This window comes from Xenopus tropicalis, chromosome 8 (assembly GCF_000004195.4).
Source record: "Xenopus tropicalis strain Nigerian chromosome 8, UCB_Xtro_10.0, whole genome shotgun sequence".
Lineage (NCBI taxonomy): Eukaryota > Metazoa > Chordata > Amphibia > Anura > Pipidae > Xenopus > Xenopus tropicalis.
The window spans coordinates 139,185,348-139,208,486 of NC_030684.2; the positions used below are offsets into that span (position 1 = coordinate 139,185,348).

General features: G+C 42.0%; 1 protein-coding gene across 1 annotated transcript; it reads right to left on the reverse strand.

The window, feature by feature from the left end:
• Nucleotides 1-3,178: 3,178 nt before the first annotated feature.
• Nucleotides 3,179-21,549, reverse strand: LOC116407070 (Fc receptor-like A). The gene is made up of 5 exons (XM_031892401.1): nucleotides 21,501-21,549; nucleotides 11,859-11,879; nucleotides 10,379-10,651; nucleotides 5,161-5,217; nucleotides 3,179-4,091 (listed from the first exon to the last, which is right to left on the reverse strand). Exons 1-5 carry the CDS (start codon nucleotides 21,529-21,531, stop codon nucleotides 3,781-3,783), a joined length of 693 nt encoding a protein of 230 aa, XP_031748261.1. The 5' UTR covers nucleotides 21,532-21,549; the 3' UTR covers nucleotides 3,179-3,780.
• Nucleotides 21,550-23,139: the final 1,590 nt, after the last annotated feature.

Genomic DNA, 23,139 nt, shown 5'->3' on the forward strand with positions numbered 1-23,139 from the left:
ATATCCCGCAGCGCTGTACAATAAGTGGGTTCCATACATTGGGCATACAGAGTAACATATAAAGCAATCAGTAACCGATACAGGAGGGGAAAAGAGCCCTGCCCAAAAGAGCTTACACTCTACAAGGAGCTCACTATATAATATATAAGAGCCACAAATAACCTTTATATGGCCATGGAACCCCTCTGTGCCTTATAATATCCCTATATGTTACAATAGGGGGTACTTTATTCACTATATAATATACAGGAGCCACAAATACCCTTTATATGGCCATGGAACCCCTCTGTGACTTATAATATCCCTATATGTTACAATAGGGGGTACTTTATTCACTATATAATATACAGGAGCCACAAATACCCTTTATATGGCCATGGAACCCCTCTGTGACTTATAATATCCCTATATGTTACAATAGGGGGTACTTTATTCACTATATAATATACAGGAGCCACAAATAACCTTTATATGGCCATGGAACCCCTCTGTGCCTTATAATATCCCTATATGTTACAATAGGGGGTACTTTATTCACTATATAATATACAGGAGCCACAAATAACATTTATATGGCCATGGAACCCCTCTGTGCCTTATAATATCCCTATATGTTACAATAGGGGGTACTTTATTCACTATATAATATACAGGAGCCATAAATAACCTTTATATGGCCATGGAACTCCTCTGTGACTTATAATATCCTTTTATTTTACAGTATTATTATTAACATTTATTTATAAAGCACCAACATATCCCGCAGCGCTGTACAATAAGTGGGTTACATACATTGGACATACAGAGTAATATATAAAGCAACCAATAACCGATACAGGAGGGGAAGAGAGCCCTGCCCAAAAGAGCTTACACTCTACATTATTATTATTAATATTTATTTATAAAGCGCCAACATATCCCGCAGCGCTGTACAATAAGTGGGTTATATACATTGGGCATACAGAGTAACATATAAAGCAATCAGTAACCGATACAGGAGGGGAAGAGGGCCCTGCCCAAAAGAGCTTACACTCTACATTATTATTATTATTATTATTAACATTTATTTATAAAGCGCCAACATATCCCGCAGCGCTGTACAATAAGTGGGTTACATACATTGGACATACAGAGTAACATATAAAGCAACCAATAACCGATTAGGCTGGGGTCCCAGTTGTTTAAATAATGAGGTTGGGGCCATGAACATTTTATGTGATCAGTTTAGGTACACTGGAAGGGAGAATGAAAGCCTGAATCCAATTTTAACCCCACCTGGTATAGAGGGGCAAGTATTAAAGCTGCACAAATACAGTATAGTCGGTTACGGACAGTATATTATACACTAAGGGGCTGATTTACTAAGACACAAATTCCGACCGAATTGGAAAAATTCCGATTGGAAAACGAACATTTTGCGTCTTTTTCGTATTTTTTGCGATTTTTTTCGGCGCCTTTACGACTTTTCGGAAATTATCGCGACTTTTTCGTTACCAATACGATTTGCGCGAAAAAACGCGAGTTTTTCGTAGCCATTCCGAAAGTTGCGATTTTTTCGTAGCGTTAAAACTTGCGCGAAAAGTTGCGCTTTTTTCGTAGCATTAAAACTTAAAAGGCGCGACGTTTTGCGCAAGTTTTAACACTACGAAAAAATCGCAACTTTTTGCGCAAGTTTTAACGCTACGAAAAAATCGCAACTTTCGGAATGGCTACGAAAAACTCGCGTTTTTCCGCAAAAATCGTATTGGTAACGAAAAAGTCGCGATAATTTTCCGAAAAAATCGCAAAATACCGATCATTACGAAAAAAACGCAATCGGACGCATTCGGCCCGTTCGTGAGTAAGTAAATGGGCCCCTAAGGGGCCTATTTAATCAAATTTGATCCTTTTCTGGCCTTCAAAGTTGTATAAACTCAACATGGTATAAATTCAAATTATACTCATACTCAAATTATACTATACTCATATAATCATTGCTGTATTTATAAAATGACACGATAATGCTTGAATCGTTCATATGAAAATTTTGAGTTTACATTCGAAAATCCTGAATTTTTTGAGTTGAGTAAACAATCAGAATACCCAAGGCTATTGTGATACTAATATCTACAGTTAGTATTAGTGGTTGTATATATAGTTTATGTATGTGAGTGTATAGATAGGTAAGTATAGGTGTGTGTGTGCTGGGTTTACTTGGAAGGGTTGAACTTGATGGACTCTGGTCTTTTTTCAACCCTATGTAACTATGTCTTTATAAAGCATAATTATATCCTAATAAGGGTTGCTTGGCTTTGAACCAATCATTATCTTGCCGCTGTTGATAATGAGTCCGATTGTCTTATAGGTGAATGAACAATCATAAATGTCATCATTAGAATGATTTACAAATAACCAATGAGTGTGCATATTCTTTATCTCTTTCTCAGTACAGTTTTCTAATTTTGGTTCTATTTATGTTATGGTTAGTCTGGTAGAGTGACCAAAGAAATAGACCAACAGCGGAGTTTTCCCGATTAGTTCTCCATAGTGGGAGATGTAAGCTTCAAAGCGGACATATTGTGTAAAAAAAAAACAATATTGCACCACTGAATTGTACTCATCTAAATATAGAAGGAATGTGCGATAAAAAGAAGTGTTTTGGGCTAATTTTTAAAAAAATCTCCCTAAAACCCACTAGTCCAGCCCCTCTGTTCCACTTCCTGTTGCCTCCTTTCCCAGGCTGTGCAGAGGGGCCGGCGGCACTGTAGGACAGGAACCAATCAGCAGCTGGGCTGACCTGAAAGGGAACTGAAGCCTGTCTTTGCTTGTGTGACTGCAGGGCTGTGATTGGCTACTCCCCTTCTACTGTGCTTCTGGAAGGGATTGTTAGGACACGCCCACCCCTCATTTGAGGGTTACACTGTTTCCACTCGTCAGTCACCCAGAGTCGGCAGGCCAGACGTGGCCCACGGGCCATAGTTTGCCCACCCCTGGCTTACAGTTTTGACCCGTGCCTGACTTGTCTTCTTACCTTTACCTAGTTTTGACTCTTGACTTGTTATCTGTCCTGACTTTTGTCTCTGCCATGTCTGTATTTGTTTGCCCTGTGTTTATTGGTTCTGGTCATTCAGTAATAGGTTTGATGGTTAGCAAAATAGACCCCTATTACTAAATCATCAAATTATTTTTTACAAATAGCTTCTAAATGTTTGAATGTTTATTTGTAAAGCTTCAGAATGGCCAACCACTTCATATGGTCATCTGGTCCCTTTGAACTTGAACTTGATGGACTCTTGATGGTCTTTTTTTCTACCCTATGTAACTATGACCATGTTCAGGGACATTTTTTGCTATAGAAATACCTTCTGCATACAGAGCCTCTTAAATGAATTCAGAACTTAGAAAACAGTTGATATCTTTAGCATGGAAGGACTCTGTAACATGGAAGGACTCTGTAACATTAAGATTAGATGAACAAGTAGTTGGTGTTTCCACCCGTGACTTGAATCTCTATCTCTGGGTTTAATATGCCTGTATATTTGAAGAGGGGCAACTATATAAGAATGATTATGGTCGAATGAACACACATTATAGAGGGTTGAAACCTTTCCACTTACAATTCAGAAATGGTACAAACAAAGAGATGAAGCCCATTCCCTTCCATCTTGTTGTCTTCTACTACCTTCTGCCGCTTGTCCATACATTACTTGCTTTGCCTGTAGTGTAACTATACAGGCAGTAGACCCCGCACCCAGGGAGGGCATATAGAGATGGGGCCCAGCATGAACCCGCTACCCCCTGTCATGTCCATATCCTATGAACCCACCCTCCTGGCCCTCCCTGCACTTTGTTCACTGGTGCCAAAGGGAGCAGGGCCTTGGGGCCAAGCTGTAAGGGTGGAAAGGCTGCAGGAGATGCAAAGTGCTGATGCAGAGTACGTGGCAGGTTCAAGGTGGCATTTAGTTTGGATGGCAGGGGAGCCTGGGGATCCATAATTCTACCTATCGCCACTGTCTTTATGTGGTAGAAGAGAAAACACAATATAATGATGAATATAACTGCAGCCAATACCAGTCTCACTGTATTTTGCAGAATTCCTCTTTGGGTTCCACCTGGGGGAAAATAAGGTGGATTAATGTCCTTAAGGAAATACACAGAATATTAGGCATTAATAATGTGTTCTTCGTATATTTAGGCTAATGGTACACATTGCCTTTGGTAGCAACACCTAAGCGCCATGAACACATCCAGTTGGGCCCTCCTCTACACCATAAGCAGTAATCCACCTGTCAGTGGAGTGACCTATGGAAAATGCTTGAATGCTTGAATGAGCAGAAATAGAACATGGTTACCAATATATTAAAATATGGTTGTAAAATGTACCGTGCTTATAGTTCTTTTTCTAATGCGTTCTACCCAAACTCATTTTTATATTAACACATCCAAACTGGTCCAGGGACTGGTCCCATTGCCATCTTGGAATCAGGAAGGAATTTTTTCCCCTCTGGGGCAAATTAGAGAGGCTTCAGATGGGGTTTTTGCCTTCCTCTGGATAAACTGGCAGTTAGGCAGGTTATATATAGGCATTATGGTTGAACTTGATGGACGTATGTCTTTTTTCAACCTAACCTACTATGTTACTATTATAAAGGCATTTAAAAATCCCAGCTGTTAATCATATATTGCCTGCCCCGCCTTTATGCCTTAGGAATAGAGGGGGGCAGACAATTACTTTTACTTTCCATTAAGCACTTACTTTCCCCCTCCCTTCTCACCATCTAATTGTGCAGCCAGTGCATGGGCATCAGGCCCCCATTCCGGCACAGAAACAAGATTTTAGGGTGATACAAACCTTGCCTTAATAATAGTGCCCACAAAATGGCGTCTGCCTGCTTGTTGCAATTGTGTAATTCCAAAACTGAAGGAAAAATGATTTATATGATTTATATACTATGTTATTTTTTTTTTTTTAGAATTTGGAATTATTTCTTAGGTTGACAGGTGTCCTTTCAAGTCCTTCTTGATGTGGTTATTAGATGCACTACACAAAATATGTAGTGTAGACATTTGTTCCTATCAAATTGCCCCGGTTCTTCCAGCTGAAACTTTATCCAGGCTGCTCCATTGGAATGTATCCTTAGACCTTGCATTTACAGAATCTCTGCATATAAATTTGCTCACCTGGGGAAGTTCCAGATTGTTCTACATCCCTCATACTGTTCTCCTGCCCACGGTCACCTGAAATACAAGGCTGTGAGTACTGGAACACATCAGTATCTAAACAGCATGTACCGCAATGTGCAATAACTCTACTTCTCTGAATCAGTGCTGCCAGAAACTATAACAAGGTTCAGCTGGATGGATTATTGCCTTCATTAAACCTCTTTCGACATATTTGTCTGCCTATGTGTGTCTGGTTTTGTATAGCTTTTTACCCCTGTTGAAGACCCATAGGCGGTTGAAATACATTACTTACTTTTCATTGTGTACCAATCACAATGGCACTTTGTAACTCTTCAGAGAGGTGACATCTGAAACTCACAGAAATGTGAATGCTGTGGGGGTTAGAGATGTAGCGAACTGTGCGCCGGCGAACTAATTTGCGCGAACATTGGGTGTTCGCAAGTTTGGAAGTTCGTGGACTTTTCACGTATGTTCGCAATTTGGGTTCGCCGCGGTTTTTTTTCCGCTGCGTTTTTTTTCCCTGGTTTTTTCTCGGCATAAAAACGCTGCACAAGCCACACATGGCGTTTTTCAGCCTAGTACTGGTGTAAGCAAATCCCGTTTCCATGGTGCTAATAGTGCGAAATAGCAAAAAACGCCGCGTATTTCCGCTAGGTCTGCCAGCTGCCTTTGCGGTTTTACGCAACGCTGTGTCAACAAAGTATTTTTCAGAGAAGTTTTTGCCCTTGATCCCCCTCCTGCATGTCACTGTCCAGGTCGTGGCACCCTTTAAACAACTTTAAAATCAGTTTTCTGGCCAGAAATGGCTTTTCTAGGTTTTAAAGTTCGCCTTCCCATTGAAGTCTATGGGGTTCGCAAAGTTCGCGAATAGTCGCGCTTTTTGGCGTAAGTTCGCGAACGGGTTCGCAAACTTTTTTTTTGAGGTTCGCTACATCCCTAGTGGGGTTAGTGTTGTAGCCTTATTGAAAAAAGTGACTATATATTTTTAGATCCCCACTGCATAAACTTACATAATTGACAGTTTCATTTGCACCATATTGGCTGTTTGTCCAGTATTATATAACATAATTGCACAAATAAATTGACTGTATAATTTGTGTTCAGGTTCAAGGACTCCTGGCTTTCAGAAATCCTGTTTGTGCAGTGAGAGGTATAGTTCTGCAACACCTCTCCCTTCCTGGGTAGGGAGGTTCCATGAGTATGCCTTGTGCTAGACCAGGGATCCCCAACCTATCTTACATATGAGCCACAGTCAAATATAAAAAGACTTGGAGAGCAACACAAGCACCATAAAAGTTCATGGAGGTGCCAAATAAGGGCTGTGATTGGCTATTAGGGGCCTCTATGCACCCTATCAGCTTACAGGGGCTTTATTTGGTAGGAAATCTTGTTTTTATTCAACCAAAACTTGCCCCCAAGTCAGGAATTCAAAAATAACTCCCTGGTTTGGGGGCACTGAGAGCAACACCCAAGGGGTTGGGGAGCAACATGTTACCCCTGAGCCACTGGTTGGGGATCACTGTGCTAGATGCTTGACGTATGATGAATTAACACATTAAAAATCAAGGAATGAAGTGCGCATGTTGGTCCAGCATGTTCTATTGTCAGCTCTAAGGGGCTCATTTACTGACCACTGAATTTTATTGATAAAGTTGATTTGAATTTTTTTCGAAAAAGTTGCAGAGAAAAAACGAGGTGACTTTTCCGAGATTTACTTTGTGTCTAAACAGCTAAAAATCTGAATCTGAAACTTGCCAAGTTCATGTAGAAGTTTTTTTCTCTTTTCTCGAAACGTCACAGATTTCGCTGGGATTGTCTAAAAATCACGATTTTTTTCTAACTGTTGCAGCGACAAAGTGATAAAATCAGTATTTTCTTCTATATCTGATTAATAATCTGCTGAACAGTTGTATAACTCTACGTTTGATACTGTACTTGTTAAAATGCCATTACTGACTAAGTTGGATACTTGTTAAAATCTAATAAAAATAAAAATGTAAAAAAAAAAAATCTGTATTTTCGTGGCGACGCATCGAAAAAGTCAATGTTTTTACGACTTTAGTAAATAAACCCCTAAGACTCTGATGAAAGCCTAGCGCCATCTAGTGGGAAAAATATATATAATAGAACTATAATGATACTAATTATGTAAACATTCTCAAAACTATTAAGAACAACAGTTATGGAAATATAAAAAACGTATATAAACCACTGACGAATATTATTATGATATTAAATTAACGTTCAGTTCAGGCAGTTGCTTATAAAACCATGTAAAAACATAGTAATGATAAGGAAAGATGTTAAAAAAAATAGAGTTCTTAAATATAGGTTAGTTCAATAGAATAAAAAGCAAGTATAGCAAAGGCAGAAGAGTTAAATATGGGCCAAAAGAAGATTTTTTAAAAAAGAATGTGCCAGTCTTGAAGAGAGTTTTAAAGAAAAGGGTTACAAAGCTCACTGGGTCAATAAAGCCAAGACAATAGCTAATGAGAAGGACAGGGATGGATTATTAGTAGTAAAATCACTTCCCAGTTTATCAACATCTAATTGTACTTTATATACTAAATTTAATGTTGCCTCTTTTAAGATAAAGCAATAGAAACAGAAAACAATGAGGGGAATAACTTCCCCTTGAAACTGGGTGAAATAGAAAACAATGAGGGGAATAACTTCCCCTTGAAACTGGGTGAAATAGAAAGCAATGAGGGGAATAACTTCCCCTTGAAACTGGGTGAAATAGAAAGCAATGAGGGGAATAACTTCCCCTTGAAACTGGGTGAAACAGAAAACAATGAGGGAATTAACTTCCCCTTGAAGCTGGGTGAAATAGAAAACAATAAGGAGAATAACTTTCCCTTGAAGCTGGGTGAAACAGAAAACAATGAGGGAATTAACTTCCCCTTGAAGCTGGGTGAAACAGAAAACAATAAGGAGAATAACTTTCCCTTGAAGCTGGGTGAAACAGAAAACAATGAGGGAATTAACTTCCCCTTGAAGCTGGGTGAAACAGAAAACAATAAGGAGAATAACTTTCCCTTGAAGCTGGGTGAAATAGAAAACAATAAGGAGAATAACGTTCCCTTGAAGCTGGGTGAAACAGAAAACAATGAGGGGAATGACTTCCCCTTGAAGCTGGGTGAAACAGAAAACAATGAGGGAATTAACTTCCCCTTGAAGCTGGATGAAACAGAAAACAATGAGGGGAATAACTTCCCCTTGAAGCTGGGTGAAACAGAAAACAATGAGGGGAATAACTTCCCCTTGAAGCTGGATGAAACAGAAAACAATGAGGGAATTAACTTCCCCTTGAAGCTGGGTGAAACAGAAAACAATGGGGGAATTAACTTCCCCTTGAAGCTGGGTGAAACAGAAAACAATGAGGGAATTAACTTCCCCTTGAAGCTGGATGAAACAGAAAACAATGAGGGGAATAACTTCCCCTTGAAGCTGGGTGAAACAGAAAACAATGAGGGGAATAACTTCCCCTTGAAGCTGGGTGAAACAGAAAACAATGAGGGAATTAACTTCCCCTTGAAGCTGGATGAAACAGAAAACAATGAGGGAATTAACTTCCCCTTGAAGCTGGGTGAAACAGAAAACAATGGGGGAATTAACTTCCCCTTGAAGCTGGGTGAAACAGAAAACAATAAGGGGAATAACTTTCCCTTGAAGCTGGGTGAAACAGAAAACAATGAGGGAATTAACTTCCCCTTGAAGCTGGGTGAAACAGAAAACAATGAGGGAATAACTTTCCCTTGAAGCTGGGTGAAACAGAAAACAATGAGGGAATAACTTTCCCTTGAAGCTGGGTGAAACAGAAAACAATGAGGGAATTAACTTCCCCTTGAAGCTGGGTGAAATAGAAAACAATAAGGAGAATAAAGTTCCCTTGAAGCTGGGTCAAACAGAAAACAATGAGGGGAATGACTTCCCCTTGAAGCTGGGTGAAACAGAAAACAATGAGGGGAATGACTTCCCCTTGAAGCTGGGTGAAACAGAAAACAATGAGGGGAATGACTTCCCCTTGAAGCTGGGTGAAACAGAAAACAATGAGGGAATTAACTTCCCCTTGAAGCTGGGTGAAACAGAAAACAATGAGGGGAATAACTTCCCCTTGAAGCTGGGTGAAACAGAAAACAATGAGGGAATTAACTTCCCCTTGAAGCTGGGTGAAACAGAAAACAATGAGGGAATTAACTTCCCCTTGAAGCTGGGTGAAACAGAAAACAATGGGGGAATTAACTTCCCCTTGAAGCTGGGTGAAACAGAAAACAATAAGGAGAATAACTTTCCCTTGAAGCTGGGTGAAACAGAAAACAATGAGGGAATTAACTTCCCCTTGAAGCTGGGTGAAATAGAAAACAATAAGGAGAATAACTTTCCCTTGAAGCTGGGTGAAACAGAAAACAATGAGGGAATTAACTTCCCCTTGAAGCTGGGTGAAACAGAAAACAATGGGGGGAATAACTTCCCCTTGAAGCTGGGTGAAACAGAAAACAATGAGGGGAATAACTTCTCCTTGAAGCTGGGTGAAACAGAAAACAATGGGGGGATTAACTTCCCCTTGAAGCTGGGTGAAACAGAAAACAATGGGGGGAATAACTTCCCCTTGAAGCTGGGTGAAACAGAAAACAATGAGGGGAATAACTTCCCCTTGAAGCTGGGTGAAACAGAAAACAATGGGGGGAATAATTTCCCCTTGAAGCTGGGTGAAACAGAAAACAATGAGGGGAATAACTTCCCCTTGAAGCTGGGTGAAACAGAAAACAATGGGGGGAATAACTTCCTCTTGAAGCTAGGTGAAACAGAAAACAATGAGGGAATTAACTTCTCATTGAAAGTTCAAGGACAGGCTGTCACTGACCATTCTATTCCTCTACTATTCTATAGGCCTCCATAGGACTCAATGGTACCCGACAGATCAAACCTGCCGAATTTTTTTATTGACAAAAAAAGCGAACTAAACATTAATAAATCACGAATTATGGGAGTTATTTTCGAAAAACTCCAATTTTGGGGGGAAAATTTCTGAAAAACTTGAATTTTTCAAGAACAATATTAGAAAAATTGAGCACCGAGGAGCTAATCCAATTCTTTTACAAGAGAAGAACACGAAAAGCACTGAATTTATTTCTATTATTTCAACATCTGACATAGAAGCTAATGCTGCAAAGGTGATTAATAATCCGAATAGAAATTACTCATCACTCACCTTGTACCTGGATAGTGATACCATTGCTCCTCCTCCTTCTGCCCAACAGAGTCTGTACCTCACAGGTATAATTCCCAGAATCCTCCAGCTGAGCCGAGGGGACTCCATATTGGTTGAACGAACTGAATCCCTGCACATTGGTACCGTTTCTGTAGAAGGCAAACTGCAGCCATGTACTCCCTCTGCGCGGCTCTGTGTCACATGTTATGGTCATGTGATCTCCTTCTACTACTACAGCTGGCCTCACTATTATTTGTGGGGGGCTGAACAACTCTATAAGGTGAAAAAAATCACATGAAACTTTCTTTTTTCTTCTCGATCTGCGTGGGTTTCCTTCAGGTACCCTGGGTGCCTCCCACACAGGTAGGTTAATTGGCTCCTCAAAAAAATGACCCTACTGCGTATGAACATGATTGGGAATTTAATCTCCACTGGGACAAGGCCTGATGTGAATGATGGATTCATCTCTGTACAGCTCTTGGGGGGAACTTAAATGCATCAATCTACAGTATGATGATGGTGAAACAGTCCTGTTGGGTTTTATTTAATATTTAATTGTTTTTTGGTAGTTTTATGTTATGGTGATCCAGTTATGGAAAGGCACCAGGTCTCAAAGTGTCCCAAATAACAGATCCCATACCTGTATTTCCATTTGAATTTTGGAAGGAACAAGGAGCCAGCAGAGGGATTAACAAATTGGCTCGTAATGTTGAAGGGGTGGTTCCCCTTAACAGTAATTTCTTTAGAATCTCCTATCCCTAGCAACTTTGTAATTGGTTTTTATTTTATTTATTTTAGTTTTTGGATTATTTGCTTTAATTTTTTGCCTCTTTACAGCTTTCAAACGGAGGTCACTGACCCCCAACAGACTAAAGGTCCCCATACACCTTGAGATGTCGCCAAGCAAGCGGATCTTCTCCTGATATCCCCACCTACGGGTGGGCGATATCGGGAGAATCCAGGCAAATACAGGCCAAACGATCAAATTATAATGACGGGTATAGGCAAAGACGGTCCGGGGACCGCATCAACGAGCCGATGCAGTCCCCGATCCGACTTGATTTTCTAACCTGCCCTTCTAGCCTGGCCAGATATAGGTCGGGCAGGCCCATTGGTAGTCCCCATACACGAGCCAATTAGCTGCCGAATCGGTCTAAGGGACCCATATCAGCCCCTAGAATCGGCCCGTGTATGGGCACCTTTAATCTAGGCTACAATGTTATTGTTATTGTGACTTTTTATTCCTTATCTTTCTATTCTCTATTCATAATCCTGTCAATTGTTCAACCCCCAGCCTGGTTGCTGGGGTAAATAAGACCCTATCAACTAGATAAGTGGTGAAATGCAAAACTGGAGAGCTAAATAACAAAAAAAAAATTAAGACTAATTGTAAATTGTCTCGGAATATTAATGGCTATATTATACTAAGAGTTAATTTAAAGGGGAACGTATCCGTTATTGACTGCAGTAACAAACTTACCTACAGTGTCCATACAAATAACTGTAAATAAAAGTAGAGACAATATTGAAATTGTTGCAATAAATAAATATAAGAATTCAATTGAATTAACAATAATTAGTATCAAATCAGTAGTGATGAGCACATTTTTTTGCCAGGCATGGATTTGCAGCGAAACTCTGCATTTCGCCATTGGCGAATTGTTTCAGCGAAAATCCACTGTGGAAAAATTTGTTGCGCTCAAAAAAAGTAGTGGTCGCGTCAAAAAAAAAAAGTTGCGATCATGGAAAAAATAGGTGCAGTCACAGCAAAAAAAGACACACACAACAAATGCGTTTCGCAAATTTTTCACCGTGTCGCAAATTTTCTTGCCGTTTTGCAAATTTTTCGGCATTTTTCAGCATTTCGCCATTGGCGAATTGTCTTGTGAAGCTTCAGCGAATATTCACTGTGGAAAAATTAGTTGCGCGTGAAAAAAAGTGGTGGTAAAAAAAGTCGCAGTCGCATCAAAAAAAGTTGCCGTTGCATCAAAATTGCATCAAGAAAAGTCGCGGTCACATAAAAAAAATTGCGAAAAAAATAGGTGCGGTCGTAGCAAAAAAAGACACACGCAACAAATGCGTTCCATGGATTTTTTGCTGTTTCGCAAATTTTCCTGCCGTAGAAGAATTTGTGGTCGCGTCAAAAAAATTTGCGGTCGCATGAAAATGGGCATGGCTGCGTCAAAAAAATTTGCGGTTGCATCAAAATGGGTGCGGTTAGTAACAAAAAAGTTGTGGAAAAGATAGGTTCGGTCACAGCAAAAAAAGACGCATGTGACAAATGCGTTTCATGGATTTTTTGCTGTTTCGCCAATTTTCCTGCCGTTTTGTGAATTTTTCGGCATTTTTCCACATTTCACTAATTTTTCGGCAAAACAGGACACATTCACTCAACATTACTCATCACCTATATTTACGCCAAGAACTACACCTGGGGGTTTGTCAGTGAGGAGTATTTTACATTTAGACATTAATGTACACTGAGATGTGCTTCTATGTTTCATTTTGTCCTACAAAAATATATATATATGTAGGGACTGTAGGGACCCATAGGGTTAAGCTCCCTATGGTGTTATCCCTTATCTAATCTTATCTGTATTGTTATAGGGCAGAGCCCTCTAATCTCAGTTTACAGTTCTTAGGCTACCCCCTATAGGTTTAGACCAGGTTGACCACTCCCCTTGGCAGACTATATAGTGTCTTGTACAAGGAGTGTCTTCCTCTTTTGGCTGCATGCTGTGTTCTAGGCAGAGCCCCAACTGAGCCTGGACCAGAACATAGGCCCAGAAGCCATTTGTACCCTAGGGGACCTCATACCCTAGTGATAAGTCGGGGATAGGGCCCCGTGAACGAGGTAAAAGCCAGCACAGTCAGTTTTATTAATAGCACCCTCTAGGAGTGGTGAGCATAGTCAGCTTATCTAGAAAGGGCAGTTAATAGCCCCAACCAGGAGTTGTAAAAGGGTTTAGCCTACCCTGGCTCTGTTGTCGTTCTTTAGGGACCGGTTTTATTAGACGCCAGGTACCAGTGTTAGGAGCTCTCCCCTGGACCACAGTCGGCCGGAACACTCCCTTCTGAAAGGTCTATATCTCGGGTATCAGCTAATCCTCTGTGCATCCTCCAAGTGGGATATTCTGTTCCTAAGTGTCACATCTGCTACTATCCATTGTGACCAATTCCTATACTGCTGTGACTGTGAGTATATACCCTGCTGCACTACCCAGTTGCTTTGTACAATAAACCAGTTATTATTTGATCATAAGAATCCTCTGGCGTCCATTTTATCTATTTGCACCACACACCTCAGCTAGTTGTAGTTCTGCTACACCCTCGCTCCATCCTAATTCTCCCATATAGCGGAGGCTCACTCCTTTGTATTAAGTGTCGCATGTAACCCATGCTCTCCATTTCACTACTAGCCTGGATTTGTCCTTAAATAGGCCAAATAGGTGTTACAGGACCCATTGGGTTAACTAGTCCCTATGGCTTTAAACCCTGCAGCTTCCTGGTTTTGTGCTGTTACTGGGCAAAGACCCATGTATCAGTTTTGAGTTCAAATGTGTGTATTGGTTAATACCACTCCCTTGGGACCACTCCCTTGGGACACAGATATAGTGTTTAGCAGGGGTGGGGCTGCCTCTTTGGCTGCCTTTGCTCACAGGGGAAGGAGCCTCTGAGCCTGGAGTAGAACTAGGCCCCAGTAAGCCATGTGCCCCAGAGTGTGTCTGGTGAAGTCAGGGACAGGGACCCCGTGAATGAGGCCCAGTTAGAGAGCAAGTTTTGTGGAGCACTTTCTAGGAGAGTGAGATAGTGAGGGAAGCAAGATCAGTTTGGCTCAGAGGAAAGTAGCTGTGGGAGTCCCTTCCAGACAGGCACTGTTGCCTTAGTGTAGGGCCACAGTTTAGCCATAGGAGGCAGGTAGTGTGTGAACCCTGATCCAGAGTTGCCGTGGGGCCTGAGGAGGGTGGTATCCAGCTGACTGTTCCAGAGAGCGGGGGTGCACCCTCTCTGTGCTGTCCCCAGAGAAACTGCTATGCTAACTGATGTGTGAGTATATTGCATAACCCTGCAAGTTGCTTGTCGCTGAAAATAAACCAGTTCTACTGTTAAACTGCAAGAACCTTCTGGCGCCCATTTGTTATTCTGTACTGCACACAGCTACAGTGGGTTGTAGTTGCATTACACCATAGCTCCGTTTGGTCACTTGGGCGAAGGCCCATCCTGAAGGATTGAGTCGCATGTACCCCATGCTCTAAACCTATCTAGCCGTGCTGTTGGCTTGGTTACAGCCAAGGGTTACATATATATATAATGTACATTATTTTTTAATGGAGGTTTCCGGCTGCATATAGTTAACAACATGATGATGACAGTGAAATAGAAATTGTGAAACCACTGGAGCTTTCTACCTACTTTCTCTAGAAAAGGTTCCTTATACAGACGTATTACAGGATAGAGCCGCCGCGTTGGGCAAGGGGAGGTTTTACGCAACAGAAATTTACTAATCCCACAGACCTTTTCCAATAAGGGAAGTTAAAGCGCTTTTGTTAAATAAACCAGAGTTTAACATCTGGAGTTTGTTAGATAGAATTTTATAAGAAATATTTCCATTCTATGTTAAACTGGGGCACTCAAATGTACAAATAGATTATGATTATATTAATACATCAGAAACGAAAACTAAAAAGTATCTTGATTTATTCTAATTATTCCGATAAATTACAGTGAATTCATTCATTGGTTCACATGTTTTAGAATAGTGTTTCATGTAATGAATTGCATTTGTACAAAGAAGGAAATAATATATTAAAAAAATGGCAGCCGATTCATTGACATTACCGTATATACTCGAGTATAAGCCGATCCGAATATAAGCCGAGGTACCTAATTTTACCTAAGAAAACTGGAAAAACTTATTGACTCGAGTATAAGCCTAGGGTGGGAAATGCAGCAGCTACTGCTAAGTTTCAATAATCAAAATAAATACCAATACAATTACATTAATTGAGGCATCAGTGGGGTATATGTTTTTAAATATATATTTCAAAGAAAAACAGTTAAACTAGCTCTGTAAGCGGAGAAGAGGGTCAACAAAAACAATATGGGTACTACCCCACGCTCATTGCACATTGGCAAACTGGCTGCATACCCGGTCCCGGAGGGGATGTAAGGGGAAATAAGTATGGGAGTGGGCCAGGGCACTGGAGTGTCTGGTTGCGGGGGCCTGATTTGCACACAAAGAACACAGGGTGCTAGTCTGGAGGGACCCATGGCACCCAACTCGAGTATAAGCCGAGGGTGACTTTTTCAGCACATTTTGGGTGCTGAAAAACTAGGCTTATACTCGAGTAAAAAATGAGCAAACATGTTTAGGGGCGGAAATATAAAACCAAAATATCACATAAGTCAGTAATCAGCAGCCGCTATAAATGAGTTGCTAGTTTCTGAGCTGTATTTTCAAGCAACTAAGGACTACAACCTAGTGGGCTACACAAAAAAATAATAAGAAAAGAAAGTGACAATTAATTAATGAACTATATAAAAAAAATCAGTCACGGCAATATAGGCACGGTTGCGGCAAAATGGGCACAGTCACGGCGAAATAGCCACGGTCGTGCCAAAAAAGACACGTTTTTCAACAGATTTGCTCATCACTAAAAAAAAATTTGCAAAGAAACACCAAATTCCCTTCCTTGACTATCCTTCTTTTCCTTGTTGAAGAAGTAGGTGATGTTTTTGATTCGAGGTATAAAGTAGGGCACCATATTGCCTTCCCTATACCAAAAAAGATTTTCTTTTGAGACAATTTCACTGACCTCCTTACCCCATTTTATTAGGGTTTTGCCCACCATTTTGTATTGTCAGTTTCAGTTAGGACATGTGGATCAGAAGGGAGGCCCATGAGCCTTCACTAAAGTCAAATCCACCAACCCAGAACCTATTCCAGCATTGGCATGGCCTTCTGTGTATGATCCATACTGGGGGAGCAGGAGAAAGTTGTGATATAACCCAAGACTGGGAAGTGAATGCTAAATTTTGCAAAAGTAGGTAAAATCTTCAGTCTCTGGACTCGCCTATTGTCAGGATCACTCAGGATTCAAACACTGGCTGATGTGCTTCTGGCAACATGTACTGTATTTACCTCCTGAGCCACTGGAGGTGTTATGGTCTGGTTCTGACCAATTCTCTTGTCACACTTCTGGTATTCTCTGTCTGTTCCCTTTCCTCCGCCCACCTCGTTATCCTCATGTGTTTCCCATCTTGTAATCATGCCCCTTTATAAGCCTTTCCCTGACCATTGCCCCTTGCTTGGTCATTAAGCTGTTTCTGTGACCCTGCCGCTGATTCCCTTGTTCCTGTGGTATTATCTCCTGACCCCCTTCTGGTTCCAAGCTCCAGATTCTGTGTCCTGTTCCTGCTCTCTGCCTTGTTCCAGTTCTCCAGTGCCCTTCCTTGTCCTGTTCTCTGATTCCCCGGTTCTGATCCTCTGGTTCCAAGCTCCAGATTCCGTGTCCTTTTCCTGCTCTCTGCCTTGTTCCAGTTCTCCGGTTGCCCTTCCTTGTCCTGTTCTCTGATTCACCGGTTCTGACCCTCTGGTTCCAAGCTCCAGATTCCGTGTCCTGTTCCTGCTCTCTGCCTTGTTCCAGTTCTCCAGTGCCCTTCCTTGTCCTGTTCTCTGATTCACCGGTTCTGACCCTCTGGTTCCAAGCTCCAGATTCCGTGTGCTGTTCCTGCTCTTTGCCTTGTTCCAGTTCTCCGGTTGCGCTTCCTTGTCCTGTTCTCTGATTCACCGGTTCTGACCCTCTGGTTCCAAGCTCCAGATTCCGTGTCCTGTTCCTGCTCTCTGCCTTGTTCCAGTTCTCCGGTGCCCTTCCTTGTCCTGTTCTCTGATTCACCGGTTCTGACCCTCTGGTTTCAAGCTCCAGATTCTGTGTCCTGTTCCTGCTCTCTGCCTTGTTCCAGTTCTCCGGTGCCCTTCCTTGTCCTGTTCTCTGATTCCCCAGTTCTGACCCTCTGGTTCCAAGCTCCAGATTCCATGTCATGTTCCTGCTCTCTGCCTTGTTCCAGTTCTCCGGTGCCCTTCCTTGTCCTGTTCTCTGATTCCCCGGTTCTGACCCTCTGGTTCCAAGCTCCAGATTCCATGTCCTGTTCCTGCTCTCTGCCTTGTTCCAGTTCTCCGGTGCCCTTCCTTGTCCTGTTCTCTTTCCCCGGTTCTGACCCTCTGGTTCCAAGCTCCAGATTCCGTGTCATGTTCCTGCTCTCTGCCTTGTTCCAGTTCTCCGGCGCCCTTCCTTGTCCTGTTCTCTGATTCCCCGGGTTCTGACCCTCTGGTTCCAAGCTCCAGATTCCATGTCCTGTTCCTGCTCTCTGCCTTGTTCCGGGTCCCCGGTGCCCTTCCTTGTCCTGTTCTCTGATTCCCGGTTCTGCCCTTCAATTTGGTTGCTGCTAGCTCTGACCTTCGGCCTGATTTTGGAGTGTCTCTGCCTGCCGCTTCCAACTATTCAAGTCTTTATATCCATAGTGTGCACTGTTACTTCACTACGTTCATTAAAGTTCCTTTCATTGATCATCATGACCGCTGACATAAATTCCGTGGTATACGGTTACACTCCAGGTTACCCATTCGTCAAGCTCCCAACTTCCTGGTACTCCACGGCGTCTCCACAGGGAGATCGTGACACCTATCCTTGTCCTTCTAATACAATCAGGAAAATCAACCCATTATACGGGGTAAAAATAGCTGATAAAGTGCTATGGCCAAACCTTTTTTTTTTTATAAAGTTTTTCAGTGAAACGCGTTACCCAGCCTTTATCAAAAAAATTATCGTAAAATATATTGGTCTCTTGAGGGCGAGGACACGAACCAAAAACTATTTTTGCATCATAAAGGAAATCATTCTGAGCAATTTTCCACTGTACATTAAATACATAATGTAATTGGAATTACAGAATTGCATTAGGCAAAAAATAAGTTTTTGGATGGACACTCTGTACCCTTTTATTCATTTTCTTTCATTAGTCTTAGCTACATATTTTTTATAATTAAAAGATTTGTGTTTATAAGTATGGCCAACTTTACAAATCCTATCTTTTTTTTTTTTTTTTAGCGGTAATGTTCTATTGTAAAATATAGTGATGCGCGTATCTGTCCCATTTGGCTTCACCGAAAAATGTGCAAAACAACAAGAAAATGCGAAATGCGTTTGTCGTGCAAAATTTTTGTAGTACGTCTTTTTTTTACGTGACCACGCCTATTTTTTATGTGACCACCTATTTTTGATGTGACTGCGCCTATTTTTTACATGGCCACACCCATTTTGATGTGACTGCTCCTATTTGGATGCAACCGCTCCTATTTTGACAAGCATCAAACTTTTTCCCGGCAGATTCTCGCTGAAGTTTCGCGAAACAATTCGCCAATGTCGAAATGTGGAAATTCGCTTCAAATCCATGCCTGGCAAAAACATTCTCTCATCACTAAGAATATGTAATGGTTCACATATACACGTGGTTTCCCACATTTCTACTAATTTATGGTTACAGGAAAAATTATTTCTACCAATGCAGTGAGTGCCATAGAGACTTGCATCGCATTGGACTGACTTACAGAATTCTCAATTATAATTGAACAAAAAATGTTTAATAAATATACCAAATTAAAGAACAGGTAAACGACAAAATATATAAAATTGCTAAGGGAGCTTTTCTATACTTTACTATACTATACACACATTATATTAATTATTTCGTTTTTTCAGTTTCAGAGCTATTCAAGTTTAATTACCTGCCAATATAATGAATTTTGTGATCAGCCACCTGCTGGCCAGTTGCTGTAACTGTAGCGCCAGAGAGATATCCCTTCAAAAGGGAAACAGAGAAGGGTTCTGATGTTGCTTTGCTCAGGAAAGAGATCAGAAGCCTCAACTGCCCTTTACCATCTTCTTTTTGAGCAGAGCAAGTATTAGTTTAAAGGTAATCCCTTTGACTTATTTGCATACGTATGAGGCAGTCTCCCCAACCCTTTGGACTTGTTCATGAATCCCCACTCCTGGCTCTCCCTAAGCTGATCAGAAAACCCTGTACTACACTGATGAGCCCCAAGAAGGGCGAAACCGGTATGTAGTTGGGAATCTGATCAGCTATTATCCCGGCTTTTGCTTTAATAACCCAGTGGGTGAGCTTTAGCCTATAGCAGTGCTGTCCAACTGGCGGCCCGCGACCCCCCGCTGTGTGGCCCCCCACCTGTCTGGCTGCTTTGATGGCTTACTCTTGTGTAAGCTTTAAATGGTATCAGTACTGTGATTAACTGCCCCCCCTGCATGGTTCTCACCTCAGATTCAGGCTTTAATCAGGCTGCATTGTTTAAATATGTAATTCCCTGTGTTGTTCACACCTTTTAATCTCTGCATTGTTCCCCCCCTGCAGTGTTCACACCTCAGGCTCAGGCTGTAATCACCCCCATTGTTCCCCTGTTCACACCTCAGGAGCAGTAGAAACCCACAAATAATCCCTGCACACTACAAAAAGAACATATACTGAGGTGGTACTGCAATTAAAAAGTTTTTTAATATATAGTTATTGTGCAGACTGTAGGAGCAGTGCCAGTATTGTGTCACTGTAGGCTGCCTGTGTGTGCCATACACACAGGCATCATAGGGCAAGCAGAGTATGGCACACACAGGCAGGGTAGGGCAGGCAGAGTATGGCACACACAGGCCAAGTTTGGCACAAACCAGCCAAGAATGGCACATACAGTGAAAGTATGGCACACGCAGGCAGGGTAGGGAAGGCAGAGTATGGCACACACAGGCAGGGTAGGGAAGGCAGAGTATGGCACACACAGGCAGGGTAGGGAAGGCAGAGTATGGCACACACAGGCAGAGTATGGCACACACAGGCAGAGTAGGGCAGGCAGAGTATGGCACACACAGGCCAAGTTTGGCACAAACCAGCCAAGAATGGCACACACAGTGAAAGTATGGCACACGCAGGCAGGGTAGGGAAGGCAGAGTATGGCACACACAGGCAGAGTAGGACAGGCAAAGTATGGCACACACAGGCCAAGTTTGGCACAAACCAGCCAAGAATGGCACACACAGTGAAAGTATGGCACACGCAGGCAGGGTAGGGCAGGCAGAGTATGGCACACACAGGCAGAGTATGGCACACAGGCAGGGTAGGGCAGGCAGAGTATGGCACACAGGCAGAGTAGGGCAGGCAGAGTATGGCACACACAGGCCAAGTATGGCACAAACCAGCCAAGAATGGCACACACAGTGAAAGTATGGCACACAGGCAGGGTAGGACAGGCAGAGTATGGCACACACAGGCAGGGTAGGGAAGGCAGAGTATGGCACACACAAAGGCAGGGTAGGGCAGGCAGAGTATGGCACACAGGCAGGGTAGGGCAGGCAGAGTATGGCAGGTTTTTGCTGTTCTACAACCATTAATATGGGTATGGTCATGTGATAACATGGGTGTGGTTTCAAGTGGGTGCAGTTTCAAAAAGGGGAGTGGTCAAAACTGGCTTCCATTATCGGCCCTCCACCACGTAGGTCGGAAAAATTCCGGCCCTCGGTACAACAGAAGTTGGACAGCACTGGCCTATAGGATAAACCCATGTAAATCTAAGAGCCTTAAGAGCCTTAAGGAATTTGTTCCCAGAATCCCTTTTGACTTATTTAAAGGTTTACTTATCCTTTAAAACAATTCCTACATTTCAGGAAAAGTTTACTGATTAGTGTGATAAAGTTTGAAGTGCTAAGAATCTCATTATGACCCCCCCAGTTTGAATTGTCATAAACCTGCCCCTAAATATATACCTAGTCCAGGGATCTTGGGAAGCATACATGTTCTGTTATACCCTCCTTATTCCCTTACACTTCTGATTAGCTCTTTAGGCTTTGTTGTGGGCTTGGTGCCTGTGGGTTGAGAGTCAGATTTCTCTCTCTGCTTCCTCCTCTTTCCCCGTTGCCCCTTTCTCATTAAGCCTCTTGGCCACTAAAAACTCCTGCTTCATAGCCCTGTCTACCTCTCACCCCGGCTAGGAGGCACCTGCTTTATATATCATTTTTGCAAATTACCAAAAGGGCAGAGAACGAATGGAATGAATGGTACTTACAGAGTAAAGGCATCAGTACCAGGGCGGCCATGGTGTTTGCTGCCGGCACATACTGAGCACTGGCTTACTATCAAAAAGGAGAAGCTGCTATCGAGCTTCCTGTTATTTTTTTTAACTTTGTTTTTATTATTTGTTTTATGACATAGTCAGTTACATATGAAACATACAACTAACTGGTATGGGAAGCCCTCAGCATATATACTCTTCCACTAATCCAATACAACTGACTGGTATGGGAAGCCCTCAGCATATGTACTCTTCCACTAATCCAATACAACTGACTGGTATGGGAAGCCCTCAGCATATATACTCTTCCACTAATCCAATACAACTGACTGGTATGGGAAGCCCTCAGCATATATACTCTTCCACTAATCCAATACAACTGACTGGTATGGGAAGTCCTCAGCATATATACTCTTCCACTAATCCAATACAACTGACTGGTATGGGAAGTCCTCAGCATATGTACTCTTCCACTAATCCAATACAACTGACTGGTATGGGAAGCCCTCAGCATATGTACTCTTCCACTAATCCAATACAACTGACTGGTATGGGAAGCCCTCAGCATATGTACTCTTCCACTAATCCAATACAACTGACTGGTATGGGAAGCCCTCAGCATATGTACTCTTCCACTAATCCAATCACAATGGCACTTTGTAAAGTGGAAGAGTATATATGCTGAGGACTGCCCGTCAGTTGAACTGAAGAAGCTGCTCGGATGAGTAGTGAAACCCCCCAGATAGGGGGTGAGGGGAAGAGTGGAGAGGGGGTGGACTCTCGCCTAATCATTATTATAAGTGCATTTTTCCTTTTGTTCTGAACCTGATGTCTGGGTTTATCTTCTGGGATTGTCCATTTATAAGTCTAGTCATCTTCTGATTATTTGGTGTATAGCTCATTCTATATATTGGGTTGGTTGTTGGATGTGTTGGCTTTCAGTCCATGTGGTCCATGGGGACCATATCTTTTTGTATGTTTCCATTTTGTCGTGTATAAGTGCAGTCAGTTTTTCCATCGTGGATATCCACCAGATCTTGGTTGTTATTTTTGGAAGTTGAGGTGGGAACTCCTTCCATTTTTTAGCTGTTCCACATCTGGTTGCCAGGCAAATTTGGGTACATAGTGTAGTGATCCAAAAGATTTGGGCCCCTTAGGTTGGGTCACAAAACTATAAGTAGAACTTCGAGCATGACCGGACACAGGAGTCTGCTTAAAAGGTGATCTTTATTCTTCCATTTAAAATCAAAGTGCCTGACGCATTTCGTGCGCACTTAATCATAGGCTTTTTTTTATTAGATTTTTTTTATTTGATTTTGATTTTAAATGGAAGAATAAAGATCGCCTTTTAAGCAGACTCCTGTGTCCGGTCGCGCTTGAAGTTCTACTTATAGCTTTGTGATTTTCTCTCCCCTTCGGATACGGGTTCGGGGCTTTGAGCACCCGGACAACTCCTGGACTTGGGTGAGCTTTTTGTGTTTACATGAATTTTGCCTGACTTGTTAACCTTCTACGATTGATTAGGATTGTTTTTATTTGAGACAGGCTTGGGGTTTCTACACCTGAGTCTCTATCATTATTTGGTACGCTACACTACTATCCCATTACATGTATATTCTTAAAGACATTTATC

Excerpts from the sequence above, each read along its gene's own strand:
- LOC116407070 (XM_031892401.1), bottom strand. The coding sequence starts at position 21,531 with ATGGCCGCCCTGGTACTGATGCCTTTACTCT. Across the intron at positions 11,880-21,500 it reads GGTACTGATGCCTTTACTCT|TTATTTGTATGGACACTGTA; the intron begins GTAAGTACCATT and ends TTTTATTTACAG. Across the intron at positions 5,218-10,378 it reads TATCACTATCCAGGTACAAG|GTGACCGTGGGCAGGAGAAC; the intron begins GTGAGTGATGAG and ends CTTGTATTTCAG.